Below are 21125 nucleotides of genomic sequence, written 5' to 3' on the forward strand. Positions count from 1 at the left end.
TTAAGGAATCTGTCTGGCACCATCTACCGCTATCCCTATCATCTAGCTTATAAATAAAGGTTAAATACGTTGTGTTTAGTTTAGGCCCTAATAAGCTGTTGGGTTAATCATTCAGGCACGACCCATCAATCACTTTATTCTAAGTTGTTTGTAGACTTGAGGGTGTTTGCGTGTGTGTGTGTGTGTGTGTCTGTAATGTTGACACATGCAAGAGGCAGCATTCAAATAAAAAACCAAGGAGAGGCTACATATCACAAATTTCATTGTCTAGTAGGGGCCAGTACATTTCCCATCATGCAACGTGATAGCATCTTTTAGTTTCCTGGTAAACTTTATGTCTCCAGTTTGTAAAGTTAGCCGTCTGGTATAAATTTGGCTCCACAGCACAGTCTGTGACTAATGAACGGATTCTGACATATGAAGTTAGTGGACTGCCCTTTTTTATTAAAATCCAAAAGTAGTTTTAATATAATGATGTAAACACTCTAATCTAATTCACACTGCAATTGATGCACCAAAGGAGTTTGTTTTTTTATTTATCTGTTTATCTATTTATTGATTGATTTAAAAAATAAATAAATAAATAAAAATCAGTCCAATTCACACTGCAATTAATGCACCAAATTAGTTTATTTTCTTTGAACTGCCCCTTTAACCCTCTTCTTTCACTATCCTTTGCAGTGCGCGCTTCATTCGTCAGAGGGCGCATCCGCGACTCCCAGTTCAAAAAAAAAAAAAAAACATTCCCTGAAAGTCACATTCTTGTGAGTATGGAGCCACTTGGACAAAGTGTGGACTCGCTGCTCAACTCGCACCTTCGCGCGAGGTAATCGGCACGTGCAAAGCGCGCTCCACCGCGCTGGTTCACCGTCGAGCTTTGGACGCTCTCTCCTCGCGACTGTGCAGCTCCGCTCTGGAGTCGGGACCGCAAAACATCTCCGTCCGAAAGGGAAGCGAGGAGAGAGGAGGGAGACGCGAAAGAGAGAGAGAGAGAGAGAGAGAGAGGGAGAGAGAGAGGGAGAGGGGGGACATGAGCGGAAGGGAGGCAGAAATCACTGAAAAGCCAAGCTGTGCACACGCGTAACGCTTTTTTTTTGGGGCGTGCGTAAAAGCGCCAAACAAAGTAAGAGGATAAATGATATTTTTTCTTCCTCTGGACATGTTTCGGCTGCCGAAGAGCGTTGTTTAGACTGTGTTGTGGAAAGATAGTGATCCTGGCGCGGCAGAAGAACTGCTCTCTGTGTTATCTCCTTTTCTGTATTGTTTGCTGTGGAAATTACGGGAAGTTCTTGTTTTTGACGTTTAACTTCTGAGGGAACGTAAAATGCAAATGCGGTAGGTGACTCCCGGCGTCGGTTCGTCAACTAAACAGACTTGAAACGCTGTTTTTCCACGTTGTGTAGCAGGCTGTGCTCTTTGGTTCACTGAAATGTGAGACACTAGTGAAGTCGACACATGACAAACCGCTGCATCCAGCTGTTTTATTAGCCGCTGTTGTGACCCTTCATTCACGCCTTTTTGGGTTTGGATATGCTAAGAAAACTTTTTAAGAATGAAGAGAAGAAAATTCCCATAGCACGCCTCTGTTTTGTGGTCACATCGCCGCCGTCCGCTGAGCTGGATCTGTTGAGAAGGTGTTATTATTTTAGTCCTTTTCAAGCTGCTCATTTCCATGTTCTGGAGACAGCAGAGCTGACATGTGTCCGGAATGGGGATGTGGTACAGTGACCTGCTACGATTAACACACAGTTGCAAAATTGCCTGAATACTGAGCTGATAGTGAATGAGTAAGACATCCGGAGCAGGTAGGGAACCGACCGTAGTGCCTGCTTGTGCGCCGTGAACCTCCGCCTTCAGCCCGCCGCGAAACAGTTCGAGGACTCGGTGACTCTGTGCGAAGTGTCTCCGGCGCCGACATGGAAGAGTGGAGACAATGCGGGCGGTGGTTGATAGACTGCAAGGTCCTGCCCCCGAACCACCGGGTCGTGTGGCCCTCGGCGGCCGTCTTCGACTTGGCACAGGCCCTGCGAGACGGAGTGCTCTTGTGCCAGATGCTGCACAACCTCTCACCGGGATCAGTGGACCTGAAGGAGATCAATTTCAGACCCCAGATGTCACAGGTGAGTCGGCCTCTGTGTCAGCTCCAAACCAGCAGATGATGGGTGGTTTTACACCCCCAGGCTATGTCTTGTGATTGCACACACAACTCATTTAAATGCATTGCCCCTGCTCCTCTTTCACACCATGGGACTGCCAGGTCCACTCACATGTTCCGTGCATTGTCTTCATTGTTTTGGAATGCTGAATGACACTTCAGGTTGATTTCCCCACTCAGTCTGCAGATTTTAAGCAGAAAACTTCCTGTCACAACAAGCCCACTTCTTGGCTACAGCCGCCAGCAGATCATCTGTGATAATACAGCAGTTTAGCAAATGTGTATGTTGCATTCAGTAGCTGTATTAAATAAGTGGTGGAATTCCCACCCTGCACACAAGTGGAGGTTACCTACTGCCAGACCTCAAGCTGATCAAGTCTGTAGAACTGTGTGTCCCTGCTGGCAACTTTTGTACGACTTCTCATTATCAGGTTATCAGGAATATGACATGTGCCACATTTTCTTTCGGTTACAGGGTCTTAATCGAGTGTAAGGCCCCAAAGATCGTAGAAACAGCTTTTTTAAACTTTACCTGACCTTACTGGGAGAGCAGACGGGTGTGGCGGCTCAATATAAAGTTGAACAAATTGTTGTCTTGTTTGTTGGTTCCAGGGAAGTGTAGGTGCACAGCACACCACCTGCATGCTGGTTGCAGTTTAAATCCCAAATTGAGGATGATTTGTTTTCAAATTGTACCCACGCTGTAGCCTATAGCAGAATAGTGGGAGGGAAAAGACAAGTTTAAGTCCTTTTCGGAGAAACTCAAAGAAGAAAACCATCTTGGCGTATAGCTGGACTCAAACGAAACACATGTCTACGTGGTGCTACGATTAGAGGTTTGGATCGTACATGTCGCACGCCTCAGTTTATATAAAGCTCTCTCACCAACTTCAGCTCATTCGCGTTCCCAAAGCCAATATGTGGAAGTGTCGGGTACCACAGGAAGTTTACATGACCACAGCGGCGGAGTCAAAGTGCGCTGTGGCAAACGTTTCTATTGACTTTTATTCACCCTAAAGTCTGGTCTTAAGTACAGCTGAGCCTCCGTTCCATTACACTGAGCGGTCTGGGAATTGGCACTGCGAATAGATCACAGTTGGTCGTATACAGGATATATTCGGTTATTCTCATTGTCATGCCCTCGGAGGCCGAAGCAGCTATCATAGCAGAGCGATTGCCCTCTGACAGCACATTTGTCTGATGTTCTTGGCACACCTTCGTGACCCGTTTCTGTCATGAAACTGTGTGAATGTGCGTCTGTCTGTCTGTCTGTCTGTCTGGCCTTCAGTCTGCGTTGTTTGTTGCCTCTTTCTAGAAAATATTCCTCGCTTTACCTTCATCTGTCCAGAAGTCAGAAAAAAATGAATCGGCAGCAATAACTGATAACAGATCAACTCTGAACAAGCAGCAGAATGCAGATTGAGAGGGTTTGTCACATGATTTGGGAGAGCATGCAGCTGAACACCCACAACACTGATGAATTATACATCACTTAAAAGCACAAAGCCTTATGAGTGAATGAAATATGCTCATCGTATACAAGAAAGCTTCTGTAACTGTGGTTCTGTATCAATTGGAGGCTCTGACTTTCTGATATTAAACTCCAGAAGAGAATGTAAATAAAAGTGTTTTAAGAATAGGAACCATTTACTTCAAGCTTTGGGCTTGTGGGCGCTTGTTAAAGATTGAATCACTGAAGACATTTACCAAGGAAATCGCCAAATGTTTTGTACATCCTGCTTCTCAGATGTGAGGGTTGACTGCTTTTCCCTATCTATATAATGCTATAAATTTAAAAATCTTTGGGTTTGTTAGACAAAACACACAAATGATGGGCTTTACTTTTTTTCTATTTTCTTAGACAAAACACTTAAAAAAAAAAAAAAAAAAAAAAGGCAGATAAAGCATTGAGAATGTCAGTTGTAGCTGTCGTCTCTCCCTCTGCCTGGTAACCACGAGTAGCCTCGACTTATCAGCTCCAGAGGCTACTGACTTCCATGATTACAAGGCGAGAGAGAGAGGCCTGGATGGCATGCTTTGATCCGCCCACTAATCCCATGCTCCCAGTCCCACTGTGTGAATCTGCAGAGAGGATGGAAGGGGTGTCCTCGGTGACAAATTGGGTTAAACAAAATCCTGGCAGCAGAACAGTGGTATGTGATTTATGATAAGGAAAAGGTCAGGGCGCGTGTGCTTTCACACTCCGAACACACAGAGTCAGTGGCTTAGCCAAATGAAGACGAGGTGAAGCCGAGTGATTACATTATTTGCTCAGGACAAAATTTCCCTTCACCTTCAGTGGTTCCACTTGCACTGTGATTGATTGTTCCTAAAACTGAGCGTTCTCGCCATTAAACAGTCCAAGTATCGTCAAATATATGTGACACGGGGAGTGTTAACAACATGGGTTCTCATGATGTGTGATCAGCGTCAGAACGGGGCTTTTGGTGGAAGAGTAACGTTCAGTCGAAAGGGGTGTGCTTCTCTTTTTTTCAAGTGACCCACTAATTCTATTCAGTTGCTGCTGTTAACAGGCTCTAATTACACTAATACTTTAGACTTTGGCATTGATCCCAGTTTGTGCTCCAGTGTATTATCACTGTGTTTTAGCACATTCTGTAGTGCTGAAAGGGAGGTCAGCACAACACTGTATTGTTAAAGTTGTTGTTGTTGTTGCTGTTTTGATGAGTGTACATAAAGTGTCCATAAAAGTGGATATGAACGGTCACTCAGGGTGTTTTCACAACTGCAGGCGGAGTTCATTTGCTCTGGTCAAGAACCACTTTGCCACCTTGTTGCCTACAGTTTGGTTTGTGGTCACGCGGCAAAATGTGTGATGCGTCAGGAAACCGCTCCGTGATTGGTCAGAATACTACCAGAAGTAAACAAAGAGTAAAAGAGGAGCGGGCTCCAGTTGTTCTGTATGAGAAAGAGACTAATGTTTTGGAGTTTTTGTGTGTTACTTGGCTCAAGCAGTCCCTCGAGGAGATCCTCGGTTCAAACCCAGTCACGTCCAAAGGGGACTGTCTGTGTTGCAGTTTTCCCTCAGTTCTATATCAGCGTACATTGAACATCTTTCTGTTTTGGACTGTTAATGGGACAAAACAAGCAATATGAAGTCGTGATCTCTAGGGACTCTGGGAGCATTTGATAGTTTATGATGACTTTTCACGATTTTGTTGCATTGAAATGCAAAACTAATCCGTCTCACTTGTGGATGTCCTTCAGGTGCTCAGGTTTCCCTCTATAGTCGAAAGAGTTAGATGAAGTGGCCCGGAAATGGTGTGAGGTGTACAATTAGGTGTGAGTTTGAGTGTGCTTGTCTTGCTACCTGTGTCAGCCCTTTGACAGCCCAGTAACCTGTCAGACTTGCTGCCTGTCCCTTTGCCCAGTGCATGCTGGGATCAACCCAGCCCCCTGTGATGTTTTAACAGGATAGAAAATGAAAGAATGGATGTACCTGGGATGATGTAACTGGGAATACGCCACAGGATCAGAGTCAGCAATTCAAACAGATTCATAAACGTTCAACATTTGGTATTAAGAAGTGACAGAAAATAACAATACTGCTCTTGAACAGGAAAACTACTTAACACCTAGTTAAACAAAGCTGGAAGGTGACTGACTGAAGTCTGCGCTTCACTTGCAGGTGTGAATGTGTCTATAATAATGGCATGAAAATTAGGAAGGGAGCCGCACATTCAGCACTCGGCAAAGTCTGACTGAATACATAATGGCTGAAAATGTGCAGCCAAGAGGCTGAAAAGTGAAATGCCCATTCATGCATCCCTCCAGTTCACGACGAGGAAGCACTGAACTGTACATACATGTAAAACAGTAAACCAAACGTGTCCGACATCTGAAGTAGCAGTGGGAGTGTGTTTCTGTAGTAATATGGAAGAAATGAGTCCACACATCCACACTAAGCAGGCACAAAACATAGTTCCGTTATCCCACTACTTAGTGAAGAAAGAATTGCAAACCATAAGAGGGAGAAGAAGAAGACATTTAATCAGTTTAATGTTTTTGTGTGAACAATTAACATTTTGAAAATTGGGAGTTTTCTCATGTAAACCGAGCTCAGATTTATGTCTCACTGTGGGCAGGAGATGAGGCGAAGCACCTCTTGCCGCGAAGCTGTTAAGATGACCTTCATTTAGGTGGTCAAATAATTGATTGGACTGTACTGATTGTGTTTTCGGCCACGGAGTAGCTCTTTACCTCAAGGTCGTAAATGGATGTTAAATGAGCACTGGTGTTCGGAGATGCGTCTGAGCTCAAAGTGTTTGTATCAAGAATCCAGCGCCTCAGGCTGCATCTGAAAGACAAGACTGAGCCGTGCTCTCTGAAGCCTTTTGTGTGTTCTGCAGTCTGTTTTTTTTTTTTTTCACTCGGCTTTTCTCACTCTTTTTTTTCTGTTAGTGAGGTAGTTGTGAATGCCTTTGGGATGACTCAGGCGGATATGTGCGCTGCTGTTCTTTTGTTTCTTTGTGTATGTGCACTTGCTTGTAATGTGTGTGTCTGTACGTGTGTGTGTGTGTGTGTGTGGGAGAGCGTTACAGTACCTGTGTTTAGACTGAATCAGTATTGGCTGAGCCCAGAGCTCTCCTGGAGCTTCTCAGTGCTCCACAGGGCTCCAGATCTCACACACAGCCTGCCGCTTCCACTCACAGTAATTGAGGTTCTCTCTCTTTGTCCAGCTCCTACCAGAAATATTGGCTACTGCTGGCAAGTAACAGGAGCTGATTTGAATTAGGTTTTTTTTGTTTAATTCTGCTGTTCATACTTTGGTGATGGGTATATACATAAATGCCTACTTGTTGGAGTCTTGGGAGAAGCAAGTGAGTTCGGCTGAACCAAATTCACCTTTCAAATCCACACATACACTAATCTTGATCAGTTTTAGTAATTTTAAGTTTGCAGGCCTGTACATAAACATGAATGATCTATTAGTATATTCTATAAGGTAGCATTTTTAGCAAATTCTGGAAAAGTTGCCATCCACATAAGCCAATAAAAAATGATCAAAGCCACAGGAGCATCATTGCCTTATTAAGTAGTTTTTTCTAAAAGATGCCAGGTTCTTTAGCTTGCTAGCCCTTCAACTTTTTCATCTGAAGCTAATTGCTAACCTTTCCTGTCTGCTGCTTGATGCTGTGCAGGTAGACTGCAGTGAATTCACCGCAGCTTGTTCGCTTGCTGAAAACAGGTGCCTGCTTCTGTTTGAAATGAGACAGGAGAGGCTGAACAATACAGAAAATGTACCCTAAAACGGAAACATAGCAATGTTTTAATTGGTTCATGTGTGTATGTTAAAGGAGAAAAGCACAGTTAATGGTGTGTTTGAGGTATAAGCAATGTGTAATTTAATATTTGAATATTTCTCAGTTAAAGCGGGTGTTGTTTAAAGACTTCAGGATTAGGAATGGATCTCCACTGAGTGCATAACTGCCCCTGCATGTAACAATGAAAGCCAAGTCGTAAAGAGCTCTGCAGGGTTGGAAATGAGATCAGAGAGAGTCCATGAACCAGGGAACTACATGGTAAATGCCAGCCACCTACCATTCTGAAATCTCTCTGACCGGTGTGGGGAGGGGGGGTGGTGACAACTCTAGACAGCCACCCACCCGTGCCTCCCTCAGGGGTAATTTAATCTCAGCGTTTGGTCTAGTGTTGACCCCGTGACCCCAGCGCTGGCCGGATGCAGGTAATACTCCTAATGGAGCTCGTTAGGGACACGTCCTGGGTTGCACAGCTGGGACGGTGCTACTGGAAGCTAATGGGATTGGCAAAGAGGGAATGGGCCTAGGCCAGAGTTTTCTAACCTGCAGAGTGAGCTAATCCTACTCCAAAGTTCATGAAAAGCACTTTAATTCTAACTTCTGATATTAGTGTGCCTTGTGTGTTGACATTTCCACAACTGGCCTGTAAACACTGTGTCATTTCTTGAGGGAATGGAAGTAGCCTTTGTCTCAACCTGCCCGCGTATTTAACTAAGAGATAAGCAGTAATATGTATTGTGACCATGGTTCCTGCTCATTATCAAACTCAGAAGAGAAGGTTAAGGTAAATGTTAAAATTGATTTGTAGTTTTTCTTTATAGTTACACTACTGCTCCAATTATGTTGTTTAGGCCTAGATCGTGTAACTAAACTGAAAGTTTCACCATATGACACTGTTTCTGCAGATCACCAATAATGCAAAATGAAATCACAACCAATAAGAATGACGGCCAAAGCTATGAAAATAAGACCCAGGTTGCTAAAATGAATAATTAATGTTCCTTTAATCCCAGTGCATATATCAGAGGGTATCGCAATGTATTGATCTCTGTTATGGGGATCATACCTCTTCTCACACTGTGGTGAGATTGCATAGCTGAGAACTGAGCAGTATTCCCGGAGCTGGTAGGAATTCAATGTCCTGTTCAAGGTCACTTCATTAGGGAGGATGTCTTGCAGCAGGAGGGAGCTTAAACTTTGCCAGGTTGAAGGACTGTCTTGGTATCCACTTGGCCTAAAAATATACATGACCTAAGAACCAGAAGTGATACAGAAAAAAAACAGTGGCTTGAACCATGTACGGCCAGCTTCTGTTCAACTTATGGCATTTGATTGTAAGCCAAGTAAGAATTTATCCTCTTGAAATACAGTTTACCAAAGTTCACATGCCTATTTCCTTTTCCTTTCCGTCTGCTGGCACCAAGGAGCGAACATTTGTCTCTTTTTAAAACTGTTTGAAAGCTTTAGAAATATATCATGATGAAGCACAGGGAGTACATCATGTAATTCTTCTCAAAACATGATTGTATTTCATTTCTGTGCGATGAATGCAGAAACATCCTGAACTTTGGTAGGAGCTGGCCAGAAAAGTTTGAGAAGACTCTTTAATGCTTGATAAGCAAGAATGGAAGATGAGGTGAGTGCATAAAAGAAAAAAAAAAAAAAGGAGTTCATGGACGGTACCAGAGATTAAAGTTTGATATACACTTCAGCAAATTAAGCTTTCTTATTTCCTTGTTCCTGGTTATTTAATGCTGTTAAATCTTGCACTAGGGGACAAGGAAATGTGACTTCTGCATAAGCACATTCCTTAGAGTAAAATGATATTATGTTGGACTTCACACTTCATTGCTGTTTATTTCTTTTTTTACTTAAGTACTTTTCCCTCTTAATATACAGTCAAATAGTGCTTAACACCTTGACCGCCACAACAACCTGCCATATGGTTGCTATGTTTTGGTATATACACAAGTGAAAACAAACAGGGCAATGCTGTTTTACAGCTTTTTTTACAGGCTGAAGCCTGGGTTTTTATTTCCATCGCCACACAATGCATGCCATGTTATTATTGATTTCAAATAGAGATGTGAGAGAGAAATATTCTTTTTAGATGAAGAGGCTTGCTTCTAAATGCAGCGGAACGTGAGGTTTCAGCGATTTTGCGCATTCATTAGTGGTATAACATCTCACACTGTGCCACAGGCTTTCATGAAATAAATAAGTATGAGGCTGTGAAGGCGTACGACCTGTGGTGTTGTGCGAGGCGAAGAATGCACAGCACAGGCGTAAACAGGGAAACAGTCAAGTACTTGTATAATGCAGCAGTTGAACGAATCGCATAGGAGCTAAGGTCGATATTCGTTAAGTGCAAATGAATGGTCACGCATGCACTACTGCAGCTCTGCTGCTTGTGCAATGGCATATAGAAACAGGAAGTTAATTTGGAATTCAAACAAGCCCCTTTTATTTCTGACTTTCCACATACAGTGAATGGGCATGTGCTGCATGTAACAAAAACCACAGCTATCACAGGATGAGGCACTGAAGCATACACTCCTGCAGCACACTTAATTTCCCCTCAAGGGATTGCATTGTGAATAACCCACTATTTAAAGAATTGAAAATGTAGATTTGAGCGTGGATTATTAATCACCAAATACTATAAATGATTCACTTATCATTAAATAATTTAAAAAATTAAATGCGAAGTAATACAGTTGTTATATCTTTAGTTGGTGACAGTTGGTTTGAATCCAGTTTTAAAGCCATGGTCTTGATTGGTGCACAGCTTAATGCTTTCCACCCAAACCACAAGAGTCTAAATGGACTACATCCAAATGCAAGTGAGCACTCAGCTGCACGGGCCCCAATGTTGAATGTGGACTATGTGGACCGTGATGTGACAGTTCAGGCGTAAAAGCTGCTGCAGAACAATTGGGGGTTGAGCATTTTGATTTAGAAGTTCTAAAATCACCAGAGGGCATGTATTGTAGGGAGGTGACCCCGTGTTAATCTCACTGTTCAATTTGAACTGCGAGAGGACTAATAAACTGAAAAATGTAGTGCCGTGGGTGGAGTTTGGAGGAATTTAAGATTTGCTCTGCATTATCATCTGACATAATGTGCCTCAGCACGGTGCTACGATGTACAGTATACGATCCAACAAGATTTATATAATACAAAGGCCTGTTCTCACATGCTGGAGTTTGTTATCAGAGAAATATCCTACCCAGTGCAAGTATTTGAAATAAAAAAATAAATATAAGGGAGCTTTATCAAAAATGCTGTGTATCTGTTTTGGCCTCAAATATCCTGTTTCCGTCGGGGTTTAATTGAAACAGGATTGGATTTGGTACGAATGACAAAATTTGCTACACCAGCATGGTAGGGGAAGAAATTAATTTGGGACCAGGCAAGGTTTAGAGAAAATGTCACTCCTGTGTTACTGGCTAGTAATGAGTTTTGAATTTTTTAAACATCTAAAAGGAAAACTTAGCTTTGGTAGCAGCACCATCAGTACTGACACAGAGTAATTGCAGCCACAGCTGATAAAGCAAAGCGTCTCTGCCCAGTGATGCAAGTTTTCAAACCAAATTGCAATACATCACATCATTATGCATCATCTCACGCTCTTTTTTTTTTTTTTTCAGCTGGTTTTTTTACAGTAGTTTGAGCATGACTCAGCTAGTCTGTACAGAAAAACCAGAGCCCATGCAGTATATCATGTGTATTTAAAAAACACTCCCCCACGTAAATCCTGTGGAACATTCATCTGCCTCCTCTTTCTTTCTCTTGTCTGCATTCCTCTGGGGAGGCTGAAATGCGAGCGCTGTGTTGATGCGGGGAACTCCACGTTGACCTAATCTTTCAGACTGAGAGGGAGATTTTAAGTGATGTCATGTAAAGACAGCTTACAGCAAATGTATTAAAGAGCATTTCAATGTCAAGAGCGGAGAGTGTTTTTTAATAACTGGCGCTACAATTACTTGAAATTCTTGCATATGTGAAAACATCCAATAGAGACGAGGATCAATCTGTTACTATCCTCCTGTAATCTTACCTAACTAACCTCCGGGGACACATTTCACTCTGTGTATACCGATTTACCATGACAACATGCTGCCAGTTTTGCCATTCTGTTAGAGGAGGACAAAGAGATCATGGAGCCTTATGGACACCGTCTGATTTCTAAAGAGGCTCCATCTGCATACGGGTTGTTGGGGGTGATTAGCATGGGCATGCAGTGGAATGGCGCCTGAATCTTCCCAGAGCCAGCTATGCTCTGCTGGACGCCATCACTCCACAGAGAAATGAAAGAGAGGAGGCCGCGGCCCAATCTCTGTAGCGGTGGGCCAGATGGCTGAATTTCTCCCCTGCAGTTCTTCTCAAACAAGACCAAAGAAGATCAGTTTTTCTTCTTTTTCTTAATTGATTTTGACTCTTTTAGTTGTTAATCAGTAGTCGGTTTTCCTTTCCAGGCCTTGACTGGCATCTGTCATCATCCACGGCTGTCAGTAATGGCACTCTTACACGGTTACATGCTGAACTGTTGTCAGAACAGTGCCGTTGCCGGAAGTCTACTTCAAGTTGTTGTGGTTGTAGTCTGACTGTGGCTGTTTCCTGTGGTAGAGAACAGATTAGGATCTGGATTGTGCTCCGGGGAGACACAGTCCCCCCCCCCCCCCCCCCCCCCCAGACACCTCCAACCCCAGCTGTATACACACACACATACACACACAAACACACACTCTAATACATTAGCAGCCTCTTTCTGGGGGAGAGATAAACAGCTTTATATTTTCTCTATCACTTTGCCAAATGAAACAGATAATATGCACCCCTGCGACGCGCTGCGTAGTAGCTGCTAAGTATAGCAGGAGTGTTTATATGTCGCAGTAGCCATGGATTTTTCAGGCCTTTGCCACAGAGTCGCCACACAAAGCGCCAATATCCCATTACTGACGTGTATTGATCATATCACATAATTGGCTGTGGAATAGGAAGGGCACAGAGGTAGGGTTACAACGTTAGACTCAGTCCCATAAAAGGCCAGCACTTATCGATCCTCTCCACGGTTCAGTCTCTTGTTAATCATGCAAACAAAGTGGAAGTGTGCTGCGGGTTACATTGGGCGGAAGAGATCATTTCCGCGTGCTCCACCTTTAGCTCAGGCCGTGCTGCTTTGTGATTTGTAATTTAAACTCTTCTCAATTGTAGTCTTGGTGTTTTTATTACAGTATCTTTCAAACATACTTGTATTTATCAGCATTATCTTCAAATACATTACATTAAATCATTTGTTAGACAGTTCTAGCTTCACATCGCTGTTCTGATCAGCAAGTAAGAAAGCTCAATGTATTTATTACACAGTGAGATAAAAACAAAAGTAAGCTGGAGACAGAAGGTGTTTTACTATTTTAATCTTGCAGTTATTTAAAATGATGAGTCAGCTTTTTCAGCATCAATAGAATTCATAGTATGAACTTCTGTTGTTGGATTTAAACACAGTTTCCCGCGCATGAAATTAATCAGATGGCCACTCGTGGGCTTAGAGGAACAGTCTCATTGTTATGTCATGAGGTTCTTGTGGAAAATACCCTTCCAGCAGCCCCAGTATCTCACTCACGGACACGTTGGCAAGGCAGATCCTCGTCAGCAGGGACTAAACCCAGGTTGCTCAGTTGAAGGTCGGCCTCTTTAACCGCTGGACTATCCTGACACAGACAAAACAAAGCCACCTTCTCAGTCTTAAACAGACATTAATTTGTATTCTGCCAGTTTCAGAGCAGCCCTGAAACTCCTTAAAATTCTACATTGTACGTTTTTTTTTTCCATTAGTGTATCTGAAATAAGCTGCCCTCCTGCATAGCCTACCAATGAAGTTGTAATTGTCACTGTTAACAAAGGCTTTTAAGCTTTTATCTGCTTTGGAAGTTATCTCGCCAAATTTTCCAGCAATTTAAGGAATCCATTCTGGACAGGAGAGATGAGACAAAAGCTTTGAGGAGGAGAAGTAATAAAAAGGGCCACAAAAACGGCAGTTCTGAGAATGCAGCGATTATATTACCACTATGTAGGGTGTTGCAACACTGAAACAAATTTCTGTATATATGCAGTTGGGTTTATATTTAGTCTACTGATATTCAGCACTGTGTGAGAGCACCAGCTGTCTTTCATCATGGAGTTGTTGTCTCACTCCTGCATTGTCTCTGTGGGACTTTGTAGCCCATTTGTACTACTTGAACCTTTTAAAAAAAAAAAAAAAAAAGAAGAAGAAGAATGAACATAGTTTTACTGATAGCAGTTCCCTTTTCCACATTTGGAGTTGTTGTATGGTTGCAGTTATGAAAATGAGTTGATCTAACGCCAATTACAGCCTACTTATTTAATGTCCATCTCATTTAGTGTCCCTGTCAAAGCTGCTGTTGCTTCAGCATTTGTCAGCGCACTCACAACTTAAGACGTATGATTCATCTGCTGAGAAAAGCAAAGGGTTTTCTTCTTTCAGACAACATTGACTATCTCACTGGTTTTCTGTAACGCAGAGAAGTTGTCCTGCCTGTCTGTGATTGATGATATTTCTAAAAACCAATTTCTCATAAGTGCCAGCTACAGGAAGGCAGGTGAGCTTCCTCAATCCCATTTCCTGTCTAAAAAGGTGAAGAAAAACATTAAAGCTGCCACCAGTTTGGTGTTAGCATAATGAAAGCAACCGAGTGTGAAGACAGGAAAGCTAAACAATTTGGAATTAATGGCAGAGGCTCCTGGGGAAAACAAAGCGGGGAAAACACACACGCACACACAGGAGGGGGAATCACAGAGAATCTGATTGAGAGAAAGCATTGAGTGGCTTTCTCCTGTGAAATGGAGCATGCCCCTCACACTGACATACACCACTCATCCGGTTATCCACAACTAACCCTCCATTAGCAGGCAAGGATTTGCCTCAAGTACACAAGGCCATGACAAAAAGCAGGATTTACAGACACCGTGGTGATCTCTGGCTCAGCAAACTGTACAAACAACAGTGGGCCTGGTGCCTGATGTTTTCCTCTTTGAAAAATGTACTTTCATCAGATTGTTAATTATTCATACACTTATTAATACACATTGATTTCCTTCTGACCTTTGTTAGTCTTCCACTGATTATAACCAAACGAACTTTGATCAGTCTCATTGTACTGCTGTAGATTAAATGGATTAAATAAGCAAAAGTGTTCACAATTATCAGTGGAAGAGGCATGATAGCTGTTTCCCCCTGCTTCCATTCTTGATGCTATGCTAAGCTCAGTGTCTGGTGGCTCTAGCCACAATTGTTTCATGGATGCCCCTTCGTTTGTTGGCTTGGCTTTTCTTTTGAGAAAGTTTTAGAATGGGTCGTTATGGTTTAATAATCCACTATGCAAAGAGTAATAATTGACATACCATTCAATGTGTCTTCTCAACAGTTAAACAGACCAATCCATTACATATAGATAGTGATCAATGGGAAAACACTGTATGAATGACAGTATGAGTCATCTTTCTCTATGTGATCATTCAAGTTTTCCCTTTCCTTTTCTCAGGACTCTCACAGCTTCCCTCGTCCCTCTTAGCATAAAGCACTTGGTGGGTTAGAGAGTGAGCGAGAGAGTTGTGTAATCCCCTCCCCTCCCTTCCCCTGCACTTAGCCAGACAACAAGAAACATCTGGACGGAGAACAGAGAGTTCAGAACGCACCCTTCCCCACCTTGGATGAGTCCAACAATGCTTGGCTCAGGCTGTGCACTTGGAGTCTGGACACCCCACTGTTATCCCACCAAACCCTGTGCAAGTGTTGCATTCTTATCGTGACTTTGCTGGTTTCTGAGAGGAATGCGTGGGTGTATTCTGTTGTTGGGTGCTTGCTAAGTGTGTCATTTTCTTTCTCTGAGTGGGGTAAAACGTGTTATTTTCCTCTCTACGTTTCTATCCTGACGAGCTGAAAAATGTTTTCCCTCAGGTTTTAATGTTGTTCATCTTTAGGTTGTCAAGTGTCGTTTCTCAGTAATTTTCACATCTCAAGTGGCAATTCACGTTAGTCCTCTGTCATTTAAAGGATAACATTTTTTTTATGCCTGTGGGTCACAGGCTTTAGATCACAGTAAAACTACTTTGCTCACCAGTTTCTCCATTGCTCGTATTACAAGACTTGGAGCTCATCGTTTCGGACAGAAAGCTCCTGATACTCATTTGACACACGTTTTTTTTTCTACATCATTGATCCCATGTGAGTATGTACTGCAGGTGTTGCAGCCAGAATTAGAATTGTGGAATAAAGCGGGCTAACTTCTGCTTTTACAAGACTTTTATATTTGCCTTTTCATTCAACTGTGTCTGTTTCAGTTTCCGTTCTTTCCTGCCCGTGTTTGCGCAGTAAATTGGCACAGGCAGGCCCATCTGCCACAAGACACGGTGGTTGGATGAAGAGGATGCGTTCCCCTGAAATTCATACACATAATATACGTTCCCTGCCTTAGTGGATAAATGTGGCGGTAGATCAGTGGTACTTGGCGCCAAGATGGGTATTTATACAAACATATTTTATTCAGAGCATACCTTATGCACAAGGCTGAGCTATTAACCATTTTTATATCGAAAATGCAATTTGGAAGGGGCCAGTTTTTTTAATTGCAAGAAACACAGTTTTAATTATAATGTACATTATAAATCTTAACAAGCAGAAGCAAGTAAAGGTTTAAGCTGGTGACTGACTCCACACATCATAATGGGAACTCTCAGTGGCAAATTTTCTCAGCTGTAGCCAATTAATGTTAGTTCTGTTGGCAAAACAACAAAAAAACTTTTGGCTGTGGTCTGCTTGATATGCTCTCTCAGTGCCAGTGTCTTTGGTGGTTGATGAAGGTCCAATGGTCCAATGGTTTGGTTGATGAAGGCGTAACATCCCATATATTAATACATTTTGATCTTTGAAGAAGTAAGGGTGAGAGCAGTGTGTTTTTCATGTTTCACACAACATTGTGAGTGAGTGTATTTCTACAGAAAACAACCAAGGTGATTGGTCACCTTGGTCAGTTTCAGACATCTTAACGTATCTACATTTTAAACAGGTAGCTAATGTTGGCAGCTAGCTCGCTAGTTGGTGATTGATGGACAGAGTTGTTGGAACCTCCCACTCTTAACGGGGCTATAATCAATATTTTTTCCTTTTTAATGATGCGCCGCGTGACAATGTGAGAGGAGTTGCTAGTGGTGATGAACCACGATACTGAGCTCATTTTTGAGTTTCAGTTCATTGTTTAGTGCTTTACACTCTCGGCTATATTTGGAGAAAGAGTCTGAGCTGGTAGAGACCAAAACGGAGCTAAAAGGGAGAATTGAAAGAGAAAATGAGCAGCTTTGTAAAGCAATTGTTAACAAATTTGCACTATTGTGCTCAGAACTCGTTCCTGCTTGATTCAGATCAATACATGTATAAATGGGCTTCAGGTTCGAGTAGTGGGTGTATCATACTCATCAGGCCACAGTAGAGCAGGTTATGCTAAAGGCTTTGAGTGGAAGTAAAACAATTTTCCGTAGCAGTTGATTATTCTGTAATGGACTGGTTTTAAAAAAAATAAATAAATAAATAAAAAAAAAATAAAAAAAAGAGATCTCAGGGTGGACTTCAACAACAAGCTGCCGCAAAATTTTATTTGAATCTAGTCATCCAGAAACAAGGTACATTTGGTGTAAAGTACGATACTGTTTGATACTGTGTAGACCACAAATACAGGCCAGTATTTCAATTTGTAGATTAATTGTGATTTGCAGTCGCAATTAGATATTTTTGGCACACAATGAAAGTCTTTCCTTCCCTTGTGTTTTCCACCATGTATTCATTTAACTCTTTGACAATAGGTGCCTCTCCCAAGATCAATTTCCTTTTTAATTTATGAAACCCTCTACCGTCTCCTCTGTCAGCCACTTTTATTGGTTAGGTTGTGGCATATATCGAGACATGTGGATGTTTCCACTTTACTGGCTAACATTTAGCTGAGGGGCTGAACGCATGTTGAGTTTGACCTGCTTGTCTTTGCCCCTGGCAGTGCTCTTTCATTTCTCTCATCCTTACCTTGTTTTTCCAATGTGACTTGACCTTGACAGAGGAGCATTGGGGGGAGTACGGTATCGCATTTTCCCTGACCGCCACCCTCAGATGATCTGAGATGATGAACTGCAGGGCCAGGTGACATTCATCTTTCCCCACATGCACCTCCTCATCTCTTAACAGCTCTCCACTCACCTCCCTTTTCTTGGTTTTCTTTGTTCCAGCGTAGATGGGGAGGAAATGAAAACCTTGCAGTCAGAAAATAATTAAACTCTTTAGAGGTAAAGAGCTCATTGTTCAAATGCATTTGATTTTAAACTCTGTATAAAGACATAGAAGAATGTTTAAGAAAAACCTATGTTAGTGTCGTCTTCTACTAGCCTGTCTCCATGCATGTAGGACAGTAGAGCTTGATAGCGGCGACGCATCCCATTAGAGATGTCTTCCTAGTTAATCCACACAACATATTGGTTTAGAGGCAGTACACAGACATATTGCATCTCTTAGGTATTTAATTGTCTTTAAATGTCAGCACATATGATGATACCATTGGGAGATCATTACAGGCCTCGCTGGCTTAAATAAGCTTACTTCTGGCATGACAACTGAATGGCACTGATGATTGGCAGAACTGATAGATTTTCTCCTGCTGGAATTTAATTTGTAATCGTGGAGGAAACCTTTTAGAAATCTGCAGCGTCGTTGAACACTAGTTAGATATATAATCACAAATCTGCTCTGGGCCCTGGCCTGTCAGTTATGCTCCTGTGCTAATGTGAGGGAAACAAAATAGCTGACTAATACCCAAGTAGAAGTGAAACACGTCATTGTCTTTGTAAAGGATGATTTTTATTGATAATGATGAGGTTGATTGTAGTTTAATTATGACAGTTGGAACACAGAGTGCCTCAAGGCTCTGGTGCATCTTAATCTCATTATGTAAGAGTCTGTGAATGTACGTGTCTGGACCACTTGGTCATGTAAATGATGATATTGTCAACACACAAGAAATCCTGTATTGAGCAGCATTTTTGTAATGTCAATGCACAGGTTGAGTGCTAGTAATCAGAGGGCATCCCGATCAAATTCAAATCTTTTTTTTTTTTTCTAGCTTGTTGGTCTTTCAGATGTTGCTAGGATCAACTGAAGTACTTCAACAGCTATTCGATGGAAACTACAGATTGTGCAGCACATATTGTGTGTGTGTGTGTGTCCCCTCAAGAAATGACGTGGTCAAAGGTGTGTGGGTTGGTGTGCGTGTGTGAGACATTGTAAACGTGTTGGATTAACTCCCTGAGGAGGTTTTGGTCGAGGTTGAAGGTTCGGCTGTCACCCTTCATCCCAGTATCACTACAGGAGCTACGCGTTGGGATGGGGAGTGGTGGTGGAGGAGGTGGTGCTGGTGGTGCTGAAGGTTGTCAGGGTGACAAAAGGAACTTCCTCATGGAAGAAGTCCATGAAACCTGACAGCTGAATGTTAGAGGCCTCTGACCCCTTACACCCTGCTGACACTCCTGTCGTCTGCGCTTCCTCCTCCAATAATTTGAACAGGTCTGGCTTCCATTTCTGGCCAGTAGAGGAAAGACTACTGAAATATTTAACTCGGGTACAAGTATATTACCTCTGATTAAAGCCTTCTAAGAGAATTTAAATACACAGTTTTCCAATCTGAAGTTACTGACGAAGACAGATTTATCATTCTTACTTGATAGACTGATGACGAAAGGTCAATGAGTCAGTGGCTTGGATTAAAATATGAAATGGATACAATTTACTGTTAAATGTTTCATTTACACTTCGCCTTGTAATCATTCAGTGCTCTAATGCGAAATATTTCTTTTACCTTGACTCGTGTGTCAGTGTTATTGGCTGTGAAGTCACCATTACAAAGAATACAGGTTCGAAACAGCTTCAATAAATGGAAGTGGCGCTAATGCAACAAACAACTCTTAGCAGTTCCTTACAACATCATCTATTCGTAACGGCTGTACTTTTATCAAAGTTATGAGACAACAGAAATAATCTGCCCTGCTTTGTACTTAATTGTGATACGGAGGTTAAAACACAATGAGAGAAGTGTGGGAACACAAACACTTAACAGCAGCTGTAACCTTGAAGCACTTACTTATAATTAAGTAATCTATGAGGATCTGCGAGCAAACAGAATCCTGCGCATAACTTTGTCTTCAGAGGCACAATCAAACGAGCGGAATAAACAGAAGACATTTCCATTTTCTCATCTATTTAATGACAGGTTCCTAGTGCCTCAGGACAAACGAGAGCGCAGTAATGAGAAAAACAATAGCTTGCTAGTCAACAAAATGTGATGGGTGCACAGGATTCCCTGCCATTTGTTTTATACTGAATTTAACGATGCACTTGATTAATTGGCAATTTTGTTTTAATGCACTTTAAGCTGCACCTTCTATTGCAACGCCCCGGGGTAAAGCAGCTTAAAACTTTTAGCTAACAACTTTAGGAGCGCTATGTTGGCTCGTTTTTTTCGACAGCTGTGTTGCCAAACAGTCGACTGAGTCGGAATTGACCGGAAAGTTTTCTCCTGCATGACTTTACTCTTCACTACAGCATCTGCATATTGAATTATTTAACTGCCTGAGATCATTAGGCCTGTTTCTGGTTTGCACAGGAGTAATCACAGCTGTCTAAGTCTCACTTGTTATTGAACGGCATGCGGTGAGGACAGTGCACATTAAAGACGGCCCAGTTTGTAGCTTTATTAATGACTACACACACACACACACACACACACACACACACACGTCATTCCTGTTGTGAGAGTGGTGTGGCAGTTTACCTTTTCAGGGGAGCCACTCCCAGTGAATGGGGTACACCCTTCCAGAGCAGAAATCTGAATACTGGATGAAGCAATGTTTCAAATTTCTTGTTTCATTTTGTTGACACATTAGAGGCGAAGGCTTTTTACAGATATCTTCTTTAATCTGAAAATTGACCAGAGCATGAAAAAGCTAACTGAAATTCACCTGATAATGAGTTGAACTGATCACATACAAACATAGAGCTTCCTAAAGACTCTCAGACGGTGTTTTTAATTGCAATTTTTTTTTGACTTTACATTTTGGGAAAAAGGTAGTGATCTTGGCAAGAACCTTAAAAACAAAACAAGTTGATGTATTCGTTCCGTCTAGCCCGCCCAAGGCTTCAAATGAGCTTACACAGTGCTGCTCCGACCATAGCGGACAGCCAAGTTGTTTAAACCTTGTCAGAAGAGCTCAAGTCAAAGGTGGAGCGAGATTCAGTATGTCAGACAGAGAGGAATTTAAAGTACAAGCTGTTACCCTCATGCATCATAGTGGAGAAAAAAAAACAGAAGACATGGTTTGTGTGTCTGTTAAATTTAACGGGAAAGGAAGTGCGACAGTGCAGCTACTGCTTCAGCAGATGCACATAATGGTTGTTGATTGATTTCTGTCAGACAGTTAATGATTAATGCTCGGTTAATGATCTGGGTTGTATGAAAACGTGTTCTGTGTGAAAGGGCTGTTTGTTCTTTGAAATACGAGATCAACTTCCACATTTCGCACAGAAACCTGATTGTTGGAGGGATGAGCGATGGGCACTGAACCGTTGATGTTCACTT

The 21125-nt window shown here is 42.2% G+C and overlaps 1 protein-coding gene across 1 annotated transcript in view; it reads left to right on the forward strand.

Moving 5' to 3' along the window:
• The first annotated feature begins 1014 nt into the window (after positions 1–1014).
• vav2 (vav 2 guanine nucleotide exchange factor) overlaps positions 1015–21125 on the forward strand; it is a 175519-nt gene continuing 155408 nt past the window's right edge. The window contains exon 1 of the mRNA XM_070850159.1: positions 1015–2120. Coding sequence (XP_070706260.1) covers positions 1917–2120 — 204 coding nt within the window. The 5' untranslated portion in view covers positions 1015–1916. The remainder of the gene's footprint in view (positions 2121–21125) is intronic.

This window comes from Pempheris klunzingeri, chromosome 19, assembly GCF_042242105.1.
Source record: "Pempheris klunzingeri isolate RE-2024b chromosome 19, fPemKlu1.hap1, whole genome shotgun sequence".
Lineage (NCBI taxonomy): Eukaryota > Metazoa > Chordata > Actinopteri > Acropomatiformes > Pempheridae > Pempheris > Pempheris klunzingeri.